Below are 20000 nucleotides of genomic sequence, written 5' to 3' on the forward strand. Positions count from 1 at the left end.
AGAAAAACAATAAAGAAAAGAAAGAAAGAAAAAGCAACAGTGTGTTTTACTGATTAGTTGTATCAGCTGATTAATTCAAGATCCGTTTGACGAAGGAAAATGTGGCCTGCCGGAGATGATAATAATCTCATAACTGAAAATGAGGAAGTTTGATGTTTGTGTAAAAGCGTTTCCTGCATGATATTTCTGTCTCTGACGTGGCAACGTAGATGGAAATGCACTGAGTCATCTGCAAATCACTGCAGCACATTTTCCGACCCCTCGCACAGTAATAGTGCCGCTCACTACAACGGTGGCCCAGCAGTCCTTTCCCTGTGTCTCTTTCAGCTCTACCTGCAGGCCCGACTCCAGGCGGAATGGGCGAGGCTGTTGAGACCCACAATCCAGTTCTTCCTGATTGCTGCCTCAGTGTTTACAGGATTGTCCCGGGTGTCTGACTATAAGCACCACTGGAGCGATGTGCTGACGGGACTCCTGCAGGGGGCTGTCATGGCCGTCCTGGTGGTAAGAGACGTGTTCTAATCAGGCTTTTTCATAGCCGACAACACTGTGACTGTTTTTATTACATTTTCTGACATTTTTGGAACATTATATACCATCTTTTTGTGACATACTATATAAGGCTTTTTTTTTATGCTAAGCCAATTATCTCCTGGATGTAACATTCATAATTATCATACACACATGAGCAGCATAAACATGTTTCATCTGACTCTGCAAGAAAGGGTAATGCACATTTCCTAAAACGGAAATCTAAAGGTACTGATCTTCTCAGAATGAGTTTTTTTTTATTTTATTTTTTTAAACAAAGGTAAATAGTTGAGCCAAACTCTCACCTATGGCGTTTTGTTTTAAATCCTCTTCCTGTATCTTGCAGGTCTTCTGCGTGTCTGACTTTTTCAAGCCACGCGTAGTCGCCCATAAAGACGTCGACATCCCACACACAACCCTGCAGGAGACTTCAACAAATGGAAACCAATTTGAGAGTCCCAACTAAGCTAAGCTAAGACAGGAGGAGGAGGAGGAGGAGGAGGAGGAGGATGAAGAGGAGGACGAGGAGGAGGAGGAGGACGAAGAGGAGGACGAGGAGGACGAGGACGACGAGGAGGACGAGGAGGACGAGGACGAGGAGGAGGAGGAGGACGAGGACGAGGAGGACCTCTCTCTGCTCTGCCCAAATGCACACCCAGGATCCCAGCTCTCTAGCCTTTCATCTCACACATATTCTTATCCGATACCCTGCATGGATCTGCATCGGGCCCGTTCAGATTTTAAGACTTCATAATTTTTCTCCACTTTTTTTTAAAGGAAAGGGCTGACTACCTGTCCGAGCCCTGTAGTTAAGCTTCAGTGAGTGAGATGTAGGCGAGGGGCGAGAGATTCTGTGAAGACGGAAACCATTTAGCATGCATCTATCTACTGAGCCAGTGGGAAGACTTTACTGCTGCACGCGCCCACTAAAGGGTCTGACCACTGCTGGGAGAGAGAGGAGGGTTGGAAACCTGTGAATGTAACCTTGCTTTGTGCTTTTCCTGACCTGGAGTCAATCTGCTCAACGATCTGTTTTAGGATCAGTTTCTAGGTCGACTCCAGCACCCCTAAGACGTCTGAATCTCAAAACTCTGCTGCCTTAGGTCCGGTGGTAATTTAGGGGCCATTAATACGAGGAATGTTTTGCCTCTCAAGACGAGAGCGTGCTAGACACTAAAGCTGATCCTAGACCAGAAGGCAACAGCGCTTCACATCTGGAGCTGCTGACTCCAGGCCACTGCCGTCTCACTCTCCAACTGTCTCACCTAATAGTCGATGGGGAAGCGCGACTTGTATCGTGTTTGGTGAGAGAGCTGAAGAGCAGACGGTCAGTTCTAGTCCCGTGTTGCCTTTGCTGGACTGCTGCTGCTATCACAGCTCTCTGTGTATCTGAAAACTAATATGAACAGCCAACAATGTACTTTTTGTATAATCTGTGTGTAAATAAAAAAATCACTAGACAGTTATTGAAAAAAATAAGTAAAATGTGTACAAATGTTGAAGGAAAAGGAAAGCCATTTTGCTTATTAACATGAACAGATATTAAGCGTGAGTGTTTGTATTATGTGATGAGCATGAAATTAAAGCAGGACTTGTTTACTTTCTCAGCCAGATATATCAAAATATTCTATGAACCACTTTGCTCATGTAATCCAAAATGATAAAAGCATCAGTGTTCTATGCATTCACCTAAATAAAAAACAGTTCTGTTCACGTCCCAAGCCATTTATACGGTGCAATCATCTCCGTGGATAACAGGAATGTTCAGCAAATTATTGAGGTTAAAAAAAATAACATTTTGGGAATAAACGGCACATTTCATTACTTTTTTCCCCTCTTTCATGGCATACTATGACTTTTTCATGATTTGTTCAAAATACTTTACTATAACTTTTTAAAGAATTTTTGAAATGCCGTATTATGGATTTCTTACAACTTTTTCGAAAAACACAACTTAAATCCTACAATATGCTATGGTTTTTTAGTGACCTTTTGAGGAATAAAATCGTATTTTATGGATGTTTTGATTCATTCTTTACTTTGAAAACAATACTATGACTCCTTTTCAACAGAGTATAATATTACTTTTTTAATGAACATTTTGAGTCATACTATACCTTTTATGACTTGACATAGCATTCCCTTACTTTATTTTTAGACGTACTATACAATGACTTAAAAACAACTTTGAAAATACAATATGCCTTTTTTTTTAAACATACCGGACATTTTTCATGACTTTCTGGTCATAATACACTGACTTTATGTTGACTTTTTATAGCATATCATTTCTATGAATGTTTTTGGACAGACACTCTCCGCATGGCTTTACAAGGACTTTGACATACGACTTAAATAAATATATCCTTCTGACAAACCATTATTTTTTTCATGACTAGTACATGAGTATAATATTACTTTTCTTCAACATTATAAAAAAATAGTCTTTCTATAAAATTATGATTTATTTGTAACGCCACTTCATGGCGTATGACTAACGTAGGAAGATTTGTTTTTGGAAATGCTATTTCATATTTATTTATAGTATACTTTTATGGCATTTCTTGTGATATACGACTTTTTACATTTATAACTTGTATGACATGCTATTAACATTTCTTATAGTATTTTTTATGATTTCCTTTTCAAGATGATATGCTACGCCAACTATCTCCTAGATGTAACTTCATATTTATCATATGAAAAGTGGCATCACTCTTTTCCCATGTCAAACTATTCTAAAGTTACTGATCGCCCATGAATTATTTCTTTTTGAGGGTTGGGAACATGTGAACTGCTTTGTACTTTTCCTGACCTGGAGTCAATCTCAAGGATCTGATGTCAGATCAGTTTCTAGGTCGCCTTCAACACCCAGAGAGACGGCGTGTCTGCTGCCTCAGGTCCAGTGTAAGTTAAGGTGCTAATTCAAGGAACGTTTGCTTCTCAAGGCCCAAATGGGCTGGAGTTAAAGCTGAGGGCAAACTGCTTCACATCTGGAGCTGATGTTTCACTCTCCAGCTGTCTGATCTAAAATAGACAAAGTGGAAGCTGGACTTGTATCACGTTTGGTGAGAGTTGAAGAGTATAACGTCAGTTTTAGTCCGGTTTGGTCTTTTCTGGACTAACATCTATTTGTGTATCAAGAACCAGTATAATCAAGTGGTCAGATATCAATGTAGTTTTTATTGTAATCTGGATTTAAAAAACAAAACCATACTGAGTTTATTGTAAAAAGTTAAATATGTACAAATGTCTAAAATAAGTAAAACAGGGAAAAAAGCCATTTTACTTGAACAGAAATGAAAAGTGTTTGTATTATGTCATGAGCAGTCATAAAATTAAAGCATGATATGTTTACTTTCTTAAATCACAAATCAAAATAATGTCAGATTATGAACCAATTTGCACATACAAGTGAAAATAATATAAGCTTGAACGTTCAATGTATTCTCTGAACGGAAGCATTCACCTGAATGAAAAACACTTCTGTTCATTTGGAATTTTAATAGAATTCTCACCTTGGAAAACACAACTGAACATTACAAAGTTAAGAAGAACAAAAAAATAAACTGCTCAAAAAAAGGGATCTGAAGGACAAATAAATTAAAAGCCAAATGAACATTTAACATTTTTTTTTGGGTGGAAAAGCCACAATATTTGACCTCAGTGTGAAAAATGTGAGACTAAAACTAAAATAATCGAGGTTCAACAAATCCAGAACGAAAATGTCAAAAACAGCATTTATCCTCTAGTGCTGCCCATCATGTTATTATAGGTAGAGACTGGCAGCAAATACAATGTCTCTCTTGATCTTCATTATTCCTGCGGACACACATAAATTAAGAGTAAATATCATTTTTAATTTACAACACATTGGTTTTAGTAGCGTTTTTACCAAAATACACTTTGCTGCATTTTATTAATGCAGTACCTTTTACAGCCATAAGGATGATGGCGGTATGCGTCATCAAATGGTTGAATTTACTTAAAAAGGGTCTGGAGCAATTAGAACTGGTTCTAATGATTATTTTCATAACATTTCATCTGCCAAATTGTTTTCTGGAGTGATCATTTAAACAAAAATGTTCGTCACAACATCCCAAGTGTGCAGGGATCAGAGATGACTTCTTCTGCTTTGGTAGCCCAAAACCCAAAGATATAAAAAGGCACATAGAAGACTAAGAGAACCATCTAATGTCAAAAAGTGGCTTTAACAAATTGGCAATTACTTTCCTGGGGATAAATCTTTTTTTACTCTATACACATGATGTTCTTACCTTCAGCAAACTTGTTCTCCAGCTCAGTGTTGCCGATGGCCTTGGCTGCAGAACACATTTGCCTCAGGACTTCTTCCAGGCGGCGCATGCAGCGGATGATGCTCCCTACACACAAACAAGCAGTGTTCAGTGTGCGTGACTCTGTTACTTCATAATTCAAATCGAGCAATAATTCATACAGAACGTTCAATTGCAGAATAAGGACATATGGGAGGAATGTAGTTTCACTCCTTGCAGAGCAGTAGTTTCAACAAGATTTTTCTAATAATTTCTCAGAAGATTCCAGTGAATAACTTTGTAATTTGATACTTCCATTGGAGGAAATTCTCTTGTCTCCCTCGTTCACAGACACACAAAAGCACATCCGAAACTCCCTTTCAGAGTTCCTCAATTAGACGCTACTTCCTCATTATGATGACAAGTAATGTTTGTCAGCTGAGGTCAGTGTTGGTCAGACGGACTTGGGACTGTGCTCAAATCAAACCACATGAATCAATTAGTGAGCCTCTGACAGCAGACTGCATAATCAAAAGGCAAAATGGATTATTGAGGCCATGTCGTACCTCAGCAGTGTTGGAAATAGTATTCAGATTATTTGAGTAAAAGTACAGAAGTACTTTTTTTAGCTAAGTATACTAAAAGTATTGAAAGTAACAGTGTTCGTTCTGCAGAAAAGTAGACCCTGTGACCGACATACTTTATAACTTACAGCATTAGATCGTTATTTTACTGCTCTAGCTGGTTGAGGTGGAGCTAGTTTGAACTTTCTCATCATTCCGTTTGGTATTTTGGGTGACTTATGACTCATAAAAGAGATCAAAAAGTCCCTTTTCACAAATTTGTAGGACTGTGAAATAATAAATAATTGCACCTTTCTGCTCCTTGAACAATGAACTTTGATGTTTTTGTGAAACTCTTGCCTTTTTGGGGCATTAGACAATCGGAATCGAGAGATCAGTCTTTGTCAAATTCAAGTCTGGGGAAAAAAAACTATTGCTGTCAAAGTATACCTCAAAACTGGAAAATGTTCAACACCTGTGTTTTAACTTCCTGTCACTATTGTTGGATATTAATACGAATGGCACACCTTCAAAGACGTCAGTCATTTTGCAGATTTGAGCAAACGTGGCGCCGTTGGCCCAGGCGAACACCACATCCATGAGGTGAGGCTTGAACTGGTTCAGATAGGTCTCCTCGTCCACGTCCAGCTTGGCGTCTGCTGACACTTTGGCGATGCGCTTTGCACACTCCTGAACAAACAACAACAGCGTCCACGTTTCCACCAAATTCAAACTTGTATCGATTAGAAACTAATTGTTCGATTCAGATCATTTGTAGGTCGTCTCACCTGCATTTGTCTCAAGGGAGCGGCTAGTTGTTCGGTCAGTTTGGGCATCTCACTGGCCTGCGAGGCAAAATGACATCCTTAATGTTGTGAACATGTGATAGCAAACTCCAAACATTTGTTTTGTGGTTTATGTATCAAACTACATGTAAAATATGATGTTCTTTAAACTGACTATTGGCCCATTGGAGAAGAAACTAGCTTACAGTCAGATGTTCTTTTTTAACAGTCAACATCTAAATGAGCAGAAGATTCATTTTGATCCTATTTATCTTTGGTGATAAAACAATTCGCTTTATTACTTTTAAATAAATGTTAAGTCAGTGAAAGTCACAGGTTGGATGGTCTGCTGTCACCTCGAGCTAAAGCAGCAGGCAAGTGGTGCTGCACAAACCTGACAGATCTCTCTTTAGACAGACATGTGAAGTTCTGTTGCTCTAAAACAAACTGAGCTGATGTCGAGCCAAAGAAAAGGTTTGTTAAACCTTCGGACGCTGGATTGCCTCATTGAGAGAACAGGCTTCATTAGGAAAGACAAACACACTTCAACCTCAGGTTTCTGTTTTGGTTGCAGCGCAGGTAAAGAGGCCAAGAACGCGAAGCTTGAATGTTTGGGAATGGGAATGTGCTGTTTATCTTGGTGTTCGAGGAAAAAGGTACTTTTGTCTGGAGAAGTGAAGGGATTAAATGTGTTTGTGTGCGTTTGTTCGTACATTCTCCTGGAAGACGAAGCACGACAGCAGGGCGGTGGCTTGTTCGACCGTCAGATCGTTGAAGAGGCCGTTGAACACCATCTCCGTCAGCAGGAGCTCGTCAGCACTGAAAGGATTATTGAAAGAGATTTTGTTACTTTATCAAAATGATCCAATACATCTCATCCTTGTTCTATTAAAACACTTTAAGTATCTGCGTAAATGTGGCCTGTTGGAGTAGAGGACAGATAAGCACAGATGCACCTCATGTTTCAGCCCTGGATATATATACATTTCACCAAATAAGAGATTCAGAATTACCGTCCATCTCATCAATAATAGACAAAGCCAGACTGTGTGGGTAGAAGTAGACAAGTCACGGTTCCTCCGTCGACACCTCATGCAAGATAAACCTGGGTAAACGTTTTCATTTATCTGAAACGGTTTCACTAAATTTTGCCAAGAAATCTGTCCATCAGATCCCTTAGAACTGGTTATATCTTGAAAGTTCTATTAAAATAAAGATTATAAAAACTAGGTTCAGTCCGGTTTTACCGAACTGCTGGATGTCTTTTCTGTTCTGTGCCGTGATCAGCTGCTCAAGAAATAAACTAATGCTCCATCCTTCCCTACCTGCTGATTTCACAGGCGACCCTCCCTTTCATCTCGATGACATCCGACGGACTGGCGAAGCCGAGGCGTCGCAGAACTCTCTTCCTGCACTTCAGCTTGTCCATCTGCAGGACGGTCCGAGCTTTCTTCAGCTCTCGCTTGGCCGTTCGAACATTTGCTCCAATCTAAAAATGCAGAAACACACACACAAAGTTCTGTTAAACCTTCACCCAATGTCAACTTGGACCTCTTCCAGGGTTTCTAGAAAATATTTCATAATTTGTAAAAGCACTGGGATTACTCCCAGATGGTTGGTGCATGAGATAATTTGAAACACTACAATAACTTTCATAGTGAAGGAGGAAATATTTGAGTTATCTGCCAACAGATGTTCAGCTGCCAACCGATTTTGTCCTCAATAATGTCCATTATCAACTTTTAACCTTTACCCCCTCAAGATTACGACACACCTAAGAGCCAGAGAAGCAATCGCATTCCTGAAAAGATTTCAATAGCGTATTGCTCAAAGAATTCAAAGGGAATTATTGCATAATTTCTCAAAAACTGGTGGTCGCATGCGAGATAATAAAGAAATATTTCACATGCACACAAAAGCAGGAAGACAGTTTTGACTTGCACTCCCTGTATCGAATGCTGAAAGAGCATCAAACACCACAAAGTATCAAAATGAACACTCTTCTAGTTTTGGCATCACAACTACATTAACCACGATGTGTGTTGTTCATAATTGTAGTGAGTTGAAACTTGATAAAAAATGAAGGCAGGCGTGGTATCAGCATTATAAAAAGGCCAATATAGAGGTCAACTGCAGGAATAACATTAAGGATGAGCTGCAGAGAAATGCCAATAGAGGAGCAGGTTAATCCTTTAATCTGGCAATCAAACCAAGTAATCCAGTTTAAACTGCACTGTATGCCCCATCATTTCACAATACACACAAGAGTGATATAAATGTTTAAGCAAGTTGTCAAACATAGTCTGGTTTGATTTCCAATCTGCGTGTTTTGCATCCATCACTCTGCCCTTTTAACTTCCCAAATACAAACTGAACGTTCTGACCTAATAATTGAGTAAAGCAGAAACAGAAGCTATTATGTGCATATATATATATATATATATATATATATATATTTTCTCTCTCCCTGTGATCTGACCTAACGCTGAGAGTGAGGGCCTGGTGGACTTGCACCCTTACGTTCTTCCTGCATTTGTCTGAATGAGTGCATGTGGCCAAAGCCTAGCAGGAAAAGACAATTGAAGGTCATAGATTGTAATCCAACAAAAGAGCGCCATTGTCGATTAAAACAGAAGATAAAAGTTATTAATATTTCAGCGTAACAAAACCCGACTCTGTTAACTTGGTATTTAAATAGGGTCGCTACAGTTTGACTTTTGACTCTCCCACGAACTGAAAGACAAACATATAGAGTTTCTCACCAGAGCTTTCTTCTCACAGAGGGAATACGCAGATTCCAAGTTGGGGTCGCTGTGCATGGGGTGGGAGTACATGCGGTGCTCAAAGGCCTCCACTTTCTGAATAACTTTCTTCAGTCCAACATCTTTGATGCCCATGTCATCTACGGGGTCGAGCAGAGGAACACCATCTGGGAAACGTTTCTGCACCTCCTGCAGACAGCATGTTTTGAGGGAAAGAGCGAATGAAACAATGTACATGACGATTTCAGTCGAGTTTCATTCTCTTTGTTCCAACATGGCTGCCTTTTGTACCAGAATAGACTTGAGCATGAGCTGTCTGTTGTCAAAGGGCCTCAGGTCTTTGGGGATGTAAAGGCGAACTGAGCTGATGGAAGTCAGGAGATGGAGCATCACTGGGACCACCTGTACAAAATAAAATACAAGTTACACTCACCCTGACTACAGAGACATGGAGTCGAATTTGTGTATGACAGATGCGGTTAAGTGTGCGCTTGTTGAATCCACCTGCATCTCTCCAGTCTCCCCTGGAGCAGCAGGTTTAGAGGCCTCGGTCGCAGAATCTTTTACACTGTCCTTACTACAGTGGACCAGAACCTCCACCACATACAGCGGCTCCGAGTCGGTGCAGGTCTGAATGAGGAAATGCACATTAGTCACAGGCACATGTAAATGGGATCACATAAATGTGACAACAACTTACCTTCACATTTGACTTCTTGCAGAAGTTAACAACAACTCCCCAGCCAAAGTCAGCGGTTTCCTTTTTTACCTGTGGGATAAAAACAAAGAGGTAATAAATGACGTGTTTAAATGAATAATTATTGCTGTGTCGTCAAACTGTGAGTGTGTGAAGGTCTACCTTGACAAGCCGCCCGGGCTGCAAGAAGGGCAAGCAGTATTTGGGTTTGTGGATGAACTCTTGTATCTCATTACCCAGCTTGGCCAGCTGCTGTCGGATTTTATAGTAAGTGAACACACTCTCTTCATTGGGAATTTCAATGAGGTGGTACTGCTCCTCATACATCTTCATTTCTGCACAGAAAAATCAACATTATGATTTAGGGTCAAGTAATAAAAAATATCAATGAAATGCAGCTGTTGCTAATCCGTTTCCTTTACGGGTGGCTTGCTGATCCAGTATAGAGTGTGCTGTAGTAAATATGCTTACTCTCAACAACATCAGGCAAAGCCCTGTAGTGTTGGAACTGGTAGAAAGACTTTTCCAGCATGTACTCGGGGTTGATCTCCTCCACTCGCAGCAGGTTGAGCACCATGTTGTAGGTCAAGTGGAAGGCACTGTTCAAAGGGTCTGCTGAGCCCTGAAGAACAAAACATAAATGCTTTCATTATGACAATATGCAGTCACATGTGTTCATAATGTCATTGGAACTTTACTAAAAGTGGCAAGACGGTATGAGATCTAAATAAATGCAAGCTGAAGTCACTTTCCCAAATTAAATTCTGAGAAAGCAATAGCAATCTCCAGAAACACAGACATCAACCACAGCTTTCTTCAAGGATCCCAGGGAAGCCAACAAACAGTTTTACATTAACAAAACCTCTTTCAAATGATATGCAGCAACATATTTATTGCAGCTACAAATGTGTCAAATCAAAGACAAGAGACTGAGAGACTCTGGCTTCCATGTGACTGTTAACAAATGGCATGATAGATGATCTATTGAGGACAACTTAAGAGTCACTTTAGCAATTTCCATTTAATCATTCACACAAATTCTCAACAAGACAGCGGGGAAACATTCCCCATTGATGGGATAGTTGGACTATTGTTGTGTTGAAGAATGTAAAGACGGCACTCAAGAGGTTTGCAAAGACGTGATTGATGACTAGCAATTTAATTCAGAAAAATACCCCCCATAACTTGGACATAAAAGCGCAGTATGCACAGTACCTTGAGCAGCTGTTTGCCCACAGATGGACTCATCTTCTCGTCCACCATGAAAATAACAATTCCTCTGTCGTCCATTCCTCTCCTCCCGGCTCGCCCAGACATCTGGATGTACTCACCTGATGTAATCTAGACCACATGAAAACACACAAGACAATAAGATATGACAAAGACTGACACTACTGAGAAGGAATAAAACAGGAGAGCCACTGAGAGATGTGTGATGTACTAAACTAAAGCCAATTTGAGTGAGAATATAACCAAACGTTTTGGAGAATAAACAAAGTTAGTGTGTGGCCAAGTATCTGCATTAGAAACAGAAATCTAGATTATGGAACCGTCTCATGAGGAAGAGACTGAACCAGGTTCCCACAAGTCTCTGGGGGCTCGTCTCTGTGTCACGTTCTGATTTAACTCCACATATCTACTAGTCACTGGGAGATAAAAATAAAAAGAAGCAAAATGAGAAGACTGATGGCATGATTTTTTGTGTTGAAAGGATGCCATGTGATCAGCTCTTGATTTGAAACACAGTGCGTTTCAGGAATTCAAATGTGTGAGTGCCTGCGTGGAGCTTTGGCACCGTCGGAGGCACCAGATGTTCCTGATGAACCTCTTGGAAGAAAACCTCTCCTCTCTCTCTCACATTCTCTTCAAGCCTGTGTGTATGCGAGCTGGAAAGCCGTGTGTGGAGTGAAGATGAAGGGTGCTTCTACGTGACGGCAGCTCCTAAAACACACAGCTTCCAGCTCTTATAAACAATACGTGGCTGTTTATGTGGCGCTGCAAGCTGCGGGACATGAGGACCTTATAAAGGCCTCAGAGCAACACACTGTGTGACAACTCCACACTGCACATAGACCAGAGCTGTTGTTTTGAAGAGACGGCACAGTTTATGGGGACTTTTCCAATTGTCTTGGCTACTTATTGAAAGTAGAGTAACAAGGAAATTAGCTTTTCATGTAACGGAGGATTGGGGGGGGGGGGGGGGGGGGGGGGGGGGGGGGACAAATCTCATACATTTCCTCTTGACAAGATATCGTAACTGACTCATGTGACAACAGCGTGCATGTGTGTGCTCTTACAAAGCGGTGATTCTTGCCATCAAACTTGCGTGCGCTGGTGAAGAGCACAGTGCGAGCCGGCATGTTGATGCCCATGGCGAATGTCTCTGTCGCAAACAGAGCCTAAAAAGGAGAATGAAAAGTCAGCATTAATACGATGTCATTGCAATATTCTGACAGTGTACTTTTCAATCCCATTTAAAAAAAAAAAAAAGTCCCCTCTGGAGTTTTCTTGGAAACAAAGTAATTCCTGTGAGCATTGTGCATCTAATAAACATTGTGAATGTATTTTGTTCCTCATTAAACATCAGGAAAGACTTTCTTCTTTTGTTGGCGTGTTAATGCCACTGACTGTTGATCAGAGGAATAGCCTAAAATTGGCAGCAGGTCACAAATACACTGCTCAAACGTTTGAACAGTTTATTTCATATTGCACGTATTAAACCTAATTTGGTGATGATGTAGGTTGAAGATTCCTTGAGCATCTTTACAAATCAAGTTCTTGCAGTAACTCTGCTAAAGGATAAATGTAATTTGCTTAAATGTGTTTTGATGAGCGCCATGAAGCAGAGACAGTTGTACCTTTATCAGGCCCTCAGAGAAAAGGATCTCTATGGTCTCTTTAAGGATGGGCAGCAGGCCTCCATGATGGATTCCTATCCCCCTCCTCAACAGCGGCAGCACATGCTCCACCTACAGCGAGAGTGTTGGGAGGCAGATTAGTGACCAGTTTGTTCATACGATCACAGCCATCAGCAGCAGAGTCACAGAGAGTGGAAAAGCATCCGTAACCTTCGTAGTGGAAAAGTGTGGCCGATGGTTGGATTTGCCGTTGCTCTGACCGTAGTGGTCGACCCAGTAACAACTGTTACATCAACACGGCTGGTTTTAATATGCGACTCAGCACAGTCGGTATAATAACAGGAGCACAGCGCTTGAGCCTGCGTTGACAGTATGTTGGCAGCTATTTACATTACGGCAGTTTAACTGTCTTCTCTTAGCAGAAAATCATTCTGAAGATTTCTGAGGTCTTTTTCTGGACTTTTCTACAAGATGGGTTAAAAAAAACTGGAGTGAAAGCAATGTGGATGGTTATAAAAACATCACACGAGCTGTGAGGAGTGTGAGGGTTCAGTCCTCCTCACCTGAGGGAGTTTCTTGTCTTCGTCAGAAAGACAGTCCACTGCGTTGTTGAAAACTTCCTCCACCAGACGCTTCTCGTCATCTGGAACAAACAAACGATGCGTCAAACAAACGTCTTCTTATAGCCACTCAAGAAACTATAGAAATATTAGCACAAAGCCAATACACACACACACGCACACAAATATAATTTCTCTTGGCGTATGTGGTTAATGTTGAACAACAGGGAGAGTTTTTTGGGGATTGCATGCAGGAAAGGTTAAACCAAGTCTGTGTCAACTCTAACTAACTATTTTCAATCAGATTTCGAAGCCATATGTTCATATATTTAGACAATTTATGTTATTTTGTAGAATTTCTTGATCAGTTTAACAAAATATATGCAAATATTCCTTTTGTTCAATTCATTACTCATGAAGCTCCGAAAGATTGAAGCTGAGGTTTTATTACAATAACAAACAATGTTTGAAAAGCTGACAAAAATGGAAAATCATTTTTGGTTGAAAAAATATGTAATACACAGCGCTGTTCCCTCAGTGTCGGATTTAACAGAATATATATATATATATATATATATGTATATATATATATATATATATATATATATATATATATATATATATATATATACACACACACACACACACATATAATCATCTTCATGAACTTACTTATATTTTATTGAAAACATTTTTAAACAACTATTTTTTAAAGGATTTTTAAATGAATGCTAATTTTTAATATATATATAATTTTTTTGGAGTGCCTTCACGTACTCCCAGGGGTACACGTACCCCCATTGGCAAGAGCTATGTGTCCAATAAAGCTCCCCTAGAGGCTGCAACACAAACTTTAGGCGTTCCTCTTTATATCAACAAATGATCCTCTGTGGAGCATGACGATCTCAACCAAACTCACAACTATGTGACCAGTAATTACTGGGATATTTGGCTCTGGACGAGACTGCTGGTTGGACAAACTTCATAAACCTCAAGCTCTTCCCATTAGTGTCAAAAACAACTATAAAGCTGCTGTTCAACAAAAACAAACGACTACTGTTGCAGGACAGCATCCCAACAACACAATCTGGCTCCACGTCCACCTGTCCTTGCGTGAACCGACCAAACTCGTCAGCTGCAGTCAGTTGGTTTGCGATTCGGCACCAGCCGGTCCCCTGACTCCAACACGGATCTGCCATTCCACAAACACTGCCCAGAAACTATGTGTCACAGCACAAAGCAGGAAAGTAGGAGGGAGGACGGAGGGGCTCTGTCTTTAATGTTCATAACATTGGTGAGTAGCTGGTTGACAATAAGAGGAGAGCCACGCTCCCTCTCCTCATTATAACCCACCAACGCACCCAAACAAAGGATCTCTATAACACCAACAACCTGCCTACAAACATGCTGGTTAAACAATCTGGCTTCTCAGCTGTTTGCTGGAGAGAATTGGTCCCTGTGAGTTTCTAAATGACAGACGTATAGAAAGAAAAGCACATGCATCTTTTTTTAAAACTGATTGTTAAGGAATTACTTTGTGTAGCTATTAAAAAAAAACATCACATCTAGTCATGAACTACATAACATACCAATGCAATAATTATCCTCCTTTACAAATGGGATTATTTAGTTTCAACGTTTTTCCTTCAGCCTAATGAAATTATCAGACTGCTATTACTGGATATTATCGGTCTCATTTCCAAAGAATAACAGTCTGTTCAAGAAAATTCTCAAAAACACGAAACAGTTAATGTTAATGAAAAAAAAAAAGGCTTTCAGTGTTGGAAGCTCAGCAGTAAAATAAACCTAATTTATAAAAATGTCGCAATGCAGGGAAAACAAACCAAGATGAAAAATGTAACCAAAGAAAGACTTCATAAGCACGTTTCATTTCACTGAAAAAGCCTGAAGCAGGTGGATATGAGCCAAACTCAATCTACTGCTGGATTATCTCCTGTCGTGCAGAGTTTTGTCCTCATGAGGCAACTGCACTTATCTACTGGACCCAACAGCTGCACCAGCTGTGCAGACACAATAAGCCACATTCATGGCACTCAATCAGTGGGGAGGATTCACTCGGCTCGACTTGCCAACAATTTAGCATTTTGGTGAGGATTTTGGCTAACCCTATTTCAGCTCCTTCCCCAACGCTGACAGCAATTTGTTTTGGCATTTCAGTGTGCAAAGACGATCTGAATACCTACTGTGAATCTAACCACAGATAAAACCCATTGTTAAACGTGCCAACAGTGCGACTCCGTATCTGACAAATGCAGTGAAAATAAAACAGCGTGGTTTAATTCGGCTTATAAGAAGTATATTAAATCAAGAAGACATTTGATTACTTCCTACTGGACAAATAAACAGGCAGACATTATGTTAACCTGCTATATGAGATGTCTCAGAATGGTAAATGTTAAGGCATTAACATTAATCTAGCGAAAAATGATCATAATTCCCCATAGCCCAAGGTATCAAACGCCTGGTTTTGCCTGACCAAAACCAAAACCCAAAGCTATTGAGTTTACCAAAATGTATGTCATGTTTCATGTATCTCACATTTGAGAAGCTGGAATCAGCAACTGCCGTCTTATTTGATTATTAAAATAGTTGCAGATTCATTTTCTGTTGATCCAATAAACAACCAATCAACTTATTGTTGCAGCTCTAGATATCATAAATATCATTATATTAGGAATCGTATAGCGAGTTGGCTACGGATCAAGGTTGTCAACACGACTCTGCATTGCCAATCTGGAAAATGTTGCTTAAAAACACAAAAAAACACCCGTCTAAAAATCACTAGGACCATTATATACTCAAACTAAAGAAGGTGCAGGGATATTACATAGTCATGCTTGACTTGCTGAATTACCACTCTTGTTACAAAGTATAGGTTTGTAGAGAAATTAATTACACACACACAAAGAAGTTGCGATGAAAACACAGCTGTATGCTGAATGGCAGCACAAGCACACATACCTCTGTTAAAGTCCAGCTTGGACACCTGCAGAGCGTAGGCCTCACACTCTTTTTTGCTGAAGCTGAAAATTATAACGGGCTGGAAGTTTCTCTCCATGATCATCTTTACTATCTTGAACACATTGGATGGGCCTGAGGAAATCACACATGAATGAATGAATACTGGTGTAAATCATTGAATTTAAGATATTTACACATTTCCATCTCACTCACACACACACACACACACACACACACACACACACACACACACACACACACACACACACCTTTAGTGCCTCCTTTCCGCCCTCTCGGGTCCCACCTGGCCCCTCGGGTGCCCCCAGAATCCCCTGCATCTCTCAGCACCTGCATAGCGGTGTTGAAATTGTCCTCTCTAAAGTCTCCCTGAAGAAAAGCAAAACACACACATATGTTATGCAGCATATAATGTATATTGTTTCAAGACCAATGCTGATGAATGCATCCAAAATAAGGAGACCAGAGACATGTGGTCCATTTCTAGTCTGAAATGTTCAGGATAAATTAGCAGACACTTTCAAAAATCGGTTTGGAGGTGACCTTACGTTCTCATCAACCACCAGGTGGAGTCCATCGCCTCCTGCTGGAAAGATGTAGTGTTGCAGTGGAGTGGGACGGAACTCTGTGTAGACTACATGGCATGGCTAAGGAGAAAGAAAAAAAATGTACCTTGATCCTTTCACAAAGACAGATAATTGTTGCTCCTCGTATTTCAAACAGGAGGAGGTAACTTAAATACTTGATCCACTGGATACCAATTACTCCCTGCACGTTACCTTGAATTTTTTGTTTTTGCTCACGTCTCCATGGTGAACGAATAATCCGGAAAAAACGGAATAAATCCGTGAGCAATTGTTTAACAGCATAACTATATCAAAACATCTCTTTTAAGACTTTCACACAACTCATGAAGTATAATCCAAGTCTCATTTATCTAGTTGAATCCTGACTACTTCCTAAATGCATGCATTTAGCCAAAATCGTACTTACTATTTATTTAAAACACTTCCGCCGCTACCGTCTCATGCCTGCGCAGGTGCACTACTCTCACTCGCAATGCACCTGCTCTTTTTGTTTTAGGACTCTTTGTTCACCATGGAGGCATTTGAAGAAAACTCAAGTTTTCTTCAGTAATTTATGGTAATCTGCAGTGAGTAATTGAAATATATATGGTCATTTTGTGGGTGAAGTATTCCTGTAACCCGTAGTTTCATATATTTGCCAGTATAACGTCCCACCTGTTTATGTAGGTGGGTAATCCACTCAGCAAACTGCCTGGCATTGGGGATGGTGGCCGAGAGGAAGACGTAATGCACATTGTCAGGAAGAAGAATAATGGTCTCCTCCCAAACCACACCACGCTCTGAAACACAAAGACAGCAGAGGCATGTTTAAAACATGGATGTTTTCATATCACTTTTTTCTGTAAGGTTTACTCATTTGATTGTTCAAAGTTTGATTTATCTAACTTTTTAAACTGCACAAAGTTATTGTAAATTGCTCACTTCAGCCCCTAAAATTACCATATAAGGCTACCTGTACCGCTCAGCTAATTTCATTCAAAAAAATCTTAGCAAAGAGTAACCATGCAGTTTCTAGTCTGGATCATTGGTGAATTGTAGTGTAATAAAATTGGTGACTGCAGCAAATAATCTTTCATCACTCAGGCGAGCCAACTAAGAATGAAATGGTAAGACTGGTTTGAACATGAGGACTGTTGTTCCAAACCACACTGAACGTCAGTCAGTAGTGTGTCTGTGCTGTTTGCATTCTGTGCTCACCTGCATCTCTCATGTAATGGATCTCGTCAAAGACGACCCACGCCACCTCCCTCATGATCTCAGAGCCTCGGTACAGCATGCTCCTCAGGATCTGCGGGAAAAGCAGTTCATGTTAAAAAAAACACTCAGTGAGGCTTCTACTCCCAGTAGTACACTGAACCTTCAGGACTCTTAAAACCACAACTAATAAAAGGAGATATTTGACAAATACCACAATGACTCCATCTTTTCAGACGTCTTACCTCTGTTGTCATGACTAGGCAGGAGGCAGTGGGGTTGATGGTGACGTCACCAGTCATCAGTCCCACATCCTGGAACTCTTCGTACATTTCTCTGTACTTCTGGTTGGAGAGGGCTTTGATGGGGCTGGTGAAGATCACTCTCTGTTTCTCTCTGAGGGCCAGCGCAATAGCGTATCTACAAAAGATGGATATAAGAGAAGGACTGACATTACCGTTGTTAACAAAATGCAACTTAAAGTAAGTCAGATAAATAGGCAAACCAAGATTTCACCTAAAAGACAAGTATGACTGCTGTGAACTTAGACCTTTTGCCACCAAGAAAACTGCATTCTTTACTTGCACTTTTGAGCTTTAAGCACATCCAGTTGTCTGACAGCACAGCTCCCCAACACAGACAAGGAACAAACTCTGTTAAAGTACTTGTTATGCTCATGTGTTGGTGGTAATGACACAGCAGTTGTTGTCACCTGCATTGAGTCAAGGGTGAACGTAACACATTGCATTTACTTGTATTTATGTACTTTTTTTGAGTATAGCGTGACTACCGTATATGTTGACATAATAAACTTTAAAAATGTGTCTTTTCTGTAATTTGGCTGCATGTAACTGCATGCTTTGAACTCCAGACTAAGTTCAACAGTATAGTAAGAAATTCAGTTTTGAACACAACTACTGAAGATACTCACTCAGCACAGACAGTCTTGCCAGCAGAGGTGTGCGCAGACACAAGCACAGACTCATTGTTGTCGATACATAAGATGGCTTCACGCTGGAACGGGTCAAGAACAAAAGGGTACTCCTGCAAGACAAGCAAGCCATGTTAAAACACGAGAAAAACAATCCAGTTGAGATGCCTGTCCTTGTTATCCATTAAGTACACAATATTATCTAAATTCTAGATGAACTGTTCATTGAGTATTCTGCCTTTTAAAAACCATGTGCTGCTGTTTAAAAATCAATTTCAGTGTAATTGGATGCACTGAACAAACTAAAATCCACAAGTAAAGGACACAATTTAAAGATGCTTTATACCTTGGCTGCTTTCCCCACTCTCGATTTCAGTGGCTTATACGTATCATTGGCAGGAAGAGCGACCTATTAAGGAAAGACAGAATTGTTAACGATGAAAGTTTTGACATTTTAAATTGGAGAAATCCGACCAGAAAAATATGGAAGACAAATAATAAATATATACAAAAAAAGACATGTTGAAGTCCATCTTGATAACTGAAGATCATTTAGTGTGACATGTCAGACAGCACTTTACACAAGGATCGCCATAACAAATGAGTTGTTTTAGGTGTTGACCTCTCCAGAAATTTGCCAAGTCTATGTGAAGGGTACACTGGAGCTGTTCTGGCAGCTTGTGGTAGCCGATACTTGATTTTGCTTTTATTTGTCAACCATCTGTCCATTTCCTTTGATTTGTTTTATTTACCTCATGTGAGCATCCTTCTACAGTTTCAACTTGCTCCACCTTCACTTGGGGCATAACCTCTGCAAGACTGAAGCAAACAAGTACAATGAAGTTACTTTCTATCAGTTAAAGTATATAACAGCACCAAAGCACCGTGAACAGAAACAGTGTTAAGATTCTAACGCATCTCACTTCTCTTCAGAGACTGTCTCGTTTCGGGGTTTCTTCCCAAACCCCATCTCCTCTCCACCATCACTGTCGGCTTCCCTCTTGAACGAGGCAGCCGCAGCAGCATCCTTGTCGGTGCCATTGTTATTTACGCTTTTCCTGGAAAAAAGAAAAACACACACACACACAGAACTGTTGTTACCCAAGCCTGTCCTGGTTTAATACATTAGCATTACACTTGCACGTTACACGAACAGTCACGCTAACGCTAGCTACACTCTTAACATTATACAAGAGTCTCATGTTGAACATTAGCTAACATTATATTTCACTCAAACAAAATATCCAGCATACGTTTA

The 20000-nt window shown here is 40.2% G+C and overlaps 2 protein-coding genes across 3 annotated transcripts in view; one reads left to right on the forward strand and one right to left on the reverse strand.

The window, feature by feature from the left end:
- The window catches only part of plpp1a (phospholipid phosphatase 1a), a gene marked incomplete at its 5' end in the record, with an annotated part of 12255 nt that extends 9746 nt beyond the window's left edge, over positions 1–2509 (forward strand). For both annotated transcript variants that reach the window (XM_079234815.1, XM_079234816.1), the window contains 2 exons: positions 328–504; positions 878–2509. In XM_079234815.1, the coding sequence (XP_079090941.1) occupies positions 328–504; positions 878–997 (297 nt within the window). In that variant the 3' untranslated portion in view covers positions 998–2509. The remainder of the gene's footprint in view (positions 1–327; positions 505–877) is intronic.
- Positions 2510–3694: 1185 nt separating this feature from the next.
- The window catches only part of mtrex (Mtr4 exosome RNA helicase), a gene marked incomplete at its 5' end in the record, with an annotated part of 16573 nt that continues 267 nt past the window's right edge, over positions 3695–20000 (reverse strand). The window contains 26 exons of the mRNA XM_079234751.1: positions 3695–4353; positions 4809–4913; positions 5896–6058; positions 6157–6213; positions 6867–6972; positions 7479–7642; positions 8916–9104; positions 9207–9317; positions 9420–9545; positions 9616–9684; positions 9775–9947; positions 10084–10234; positions 10828–10953; positions 11910–12011; positions 12471–12581; positions 13034–13113; positions 16013–16144; positions 16282–16399; positions 16579–16677; positions 17272–17396; positions 17815–17905; positions 18057–18231; positions 18743–18855; positions 19089–19151; positions 19495–19561; positions 19666–19800. Of these exons, the coding sequence (XP_079090877.1) occupies positions 4301–4353; positions 4809–4913; positions 5896–6058; positions 6157–6213; positions 6867–6972; positions 7479–7642; positions 8916–9104; positions 9207–9317; positions 9420–9545; positions 9616–9684; positions 9775–9947; positions 10084–10234; positions 10828–10953; positions 11910–12011; positions 12471–12581; positions 13034–13113; positions 16013–16144; positions 16282–16399; positions 16579–16677; positions 17272–17396; positions 17815–17905; positions 18057–18231; positions 18743–18855; positions 19089–19151; positions 19495–19561; positions 19666–19800 (3004 nt within the window). The 3' untranslated portion in view covers positions 3695–4300. The remainder of the gene's footprint in view (positions 4354–4808; positions 4914–5895; positions 6059–6156; positions 6214–6866; positions 6973–7478; positions 7643–8915; positions 9105–9206; positions 9318–9419; positions 9546–9615; positions 9685–9774; positions 9948–10083; positions 10235–10827; positions 10954–11909; positions 12012–12470; positions 12582–13033; positions 13114–16012; positions 16145–16281; positions 16400–16578; positions 16678–17271; positions 17397–17814; positions 17906–18056; positions 18232–18742; positions 18856–19088; positions 19152–19494; positions 19562–19665; positions 19801–20000) is intronic.

Source organism: Taurulus bubalis (genome assembly GCF_910589615.1).
Source record: "Taurulus bubalis genome assembly, chromosome: 19".
Taxonomy (NCBI): Eukaryota; Metazoa; Chordata; class Actinopteri; order Perciformes; family Cottidae; genus Taurulus; species Taurulus bubalis.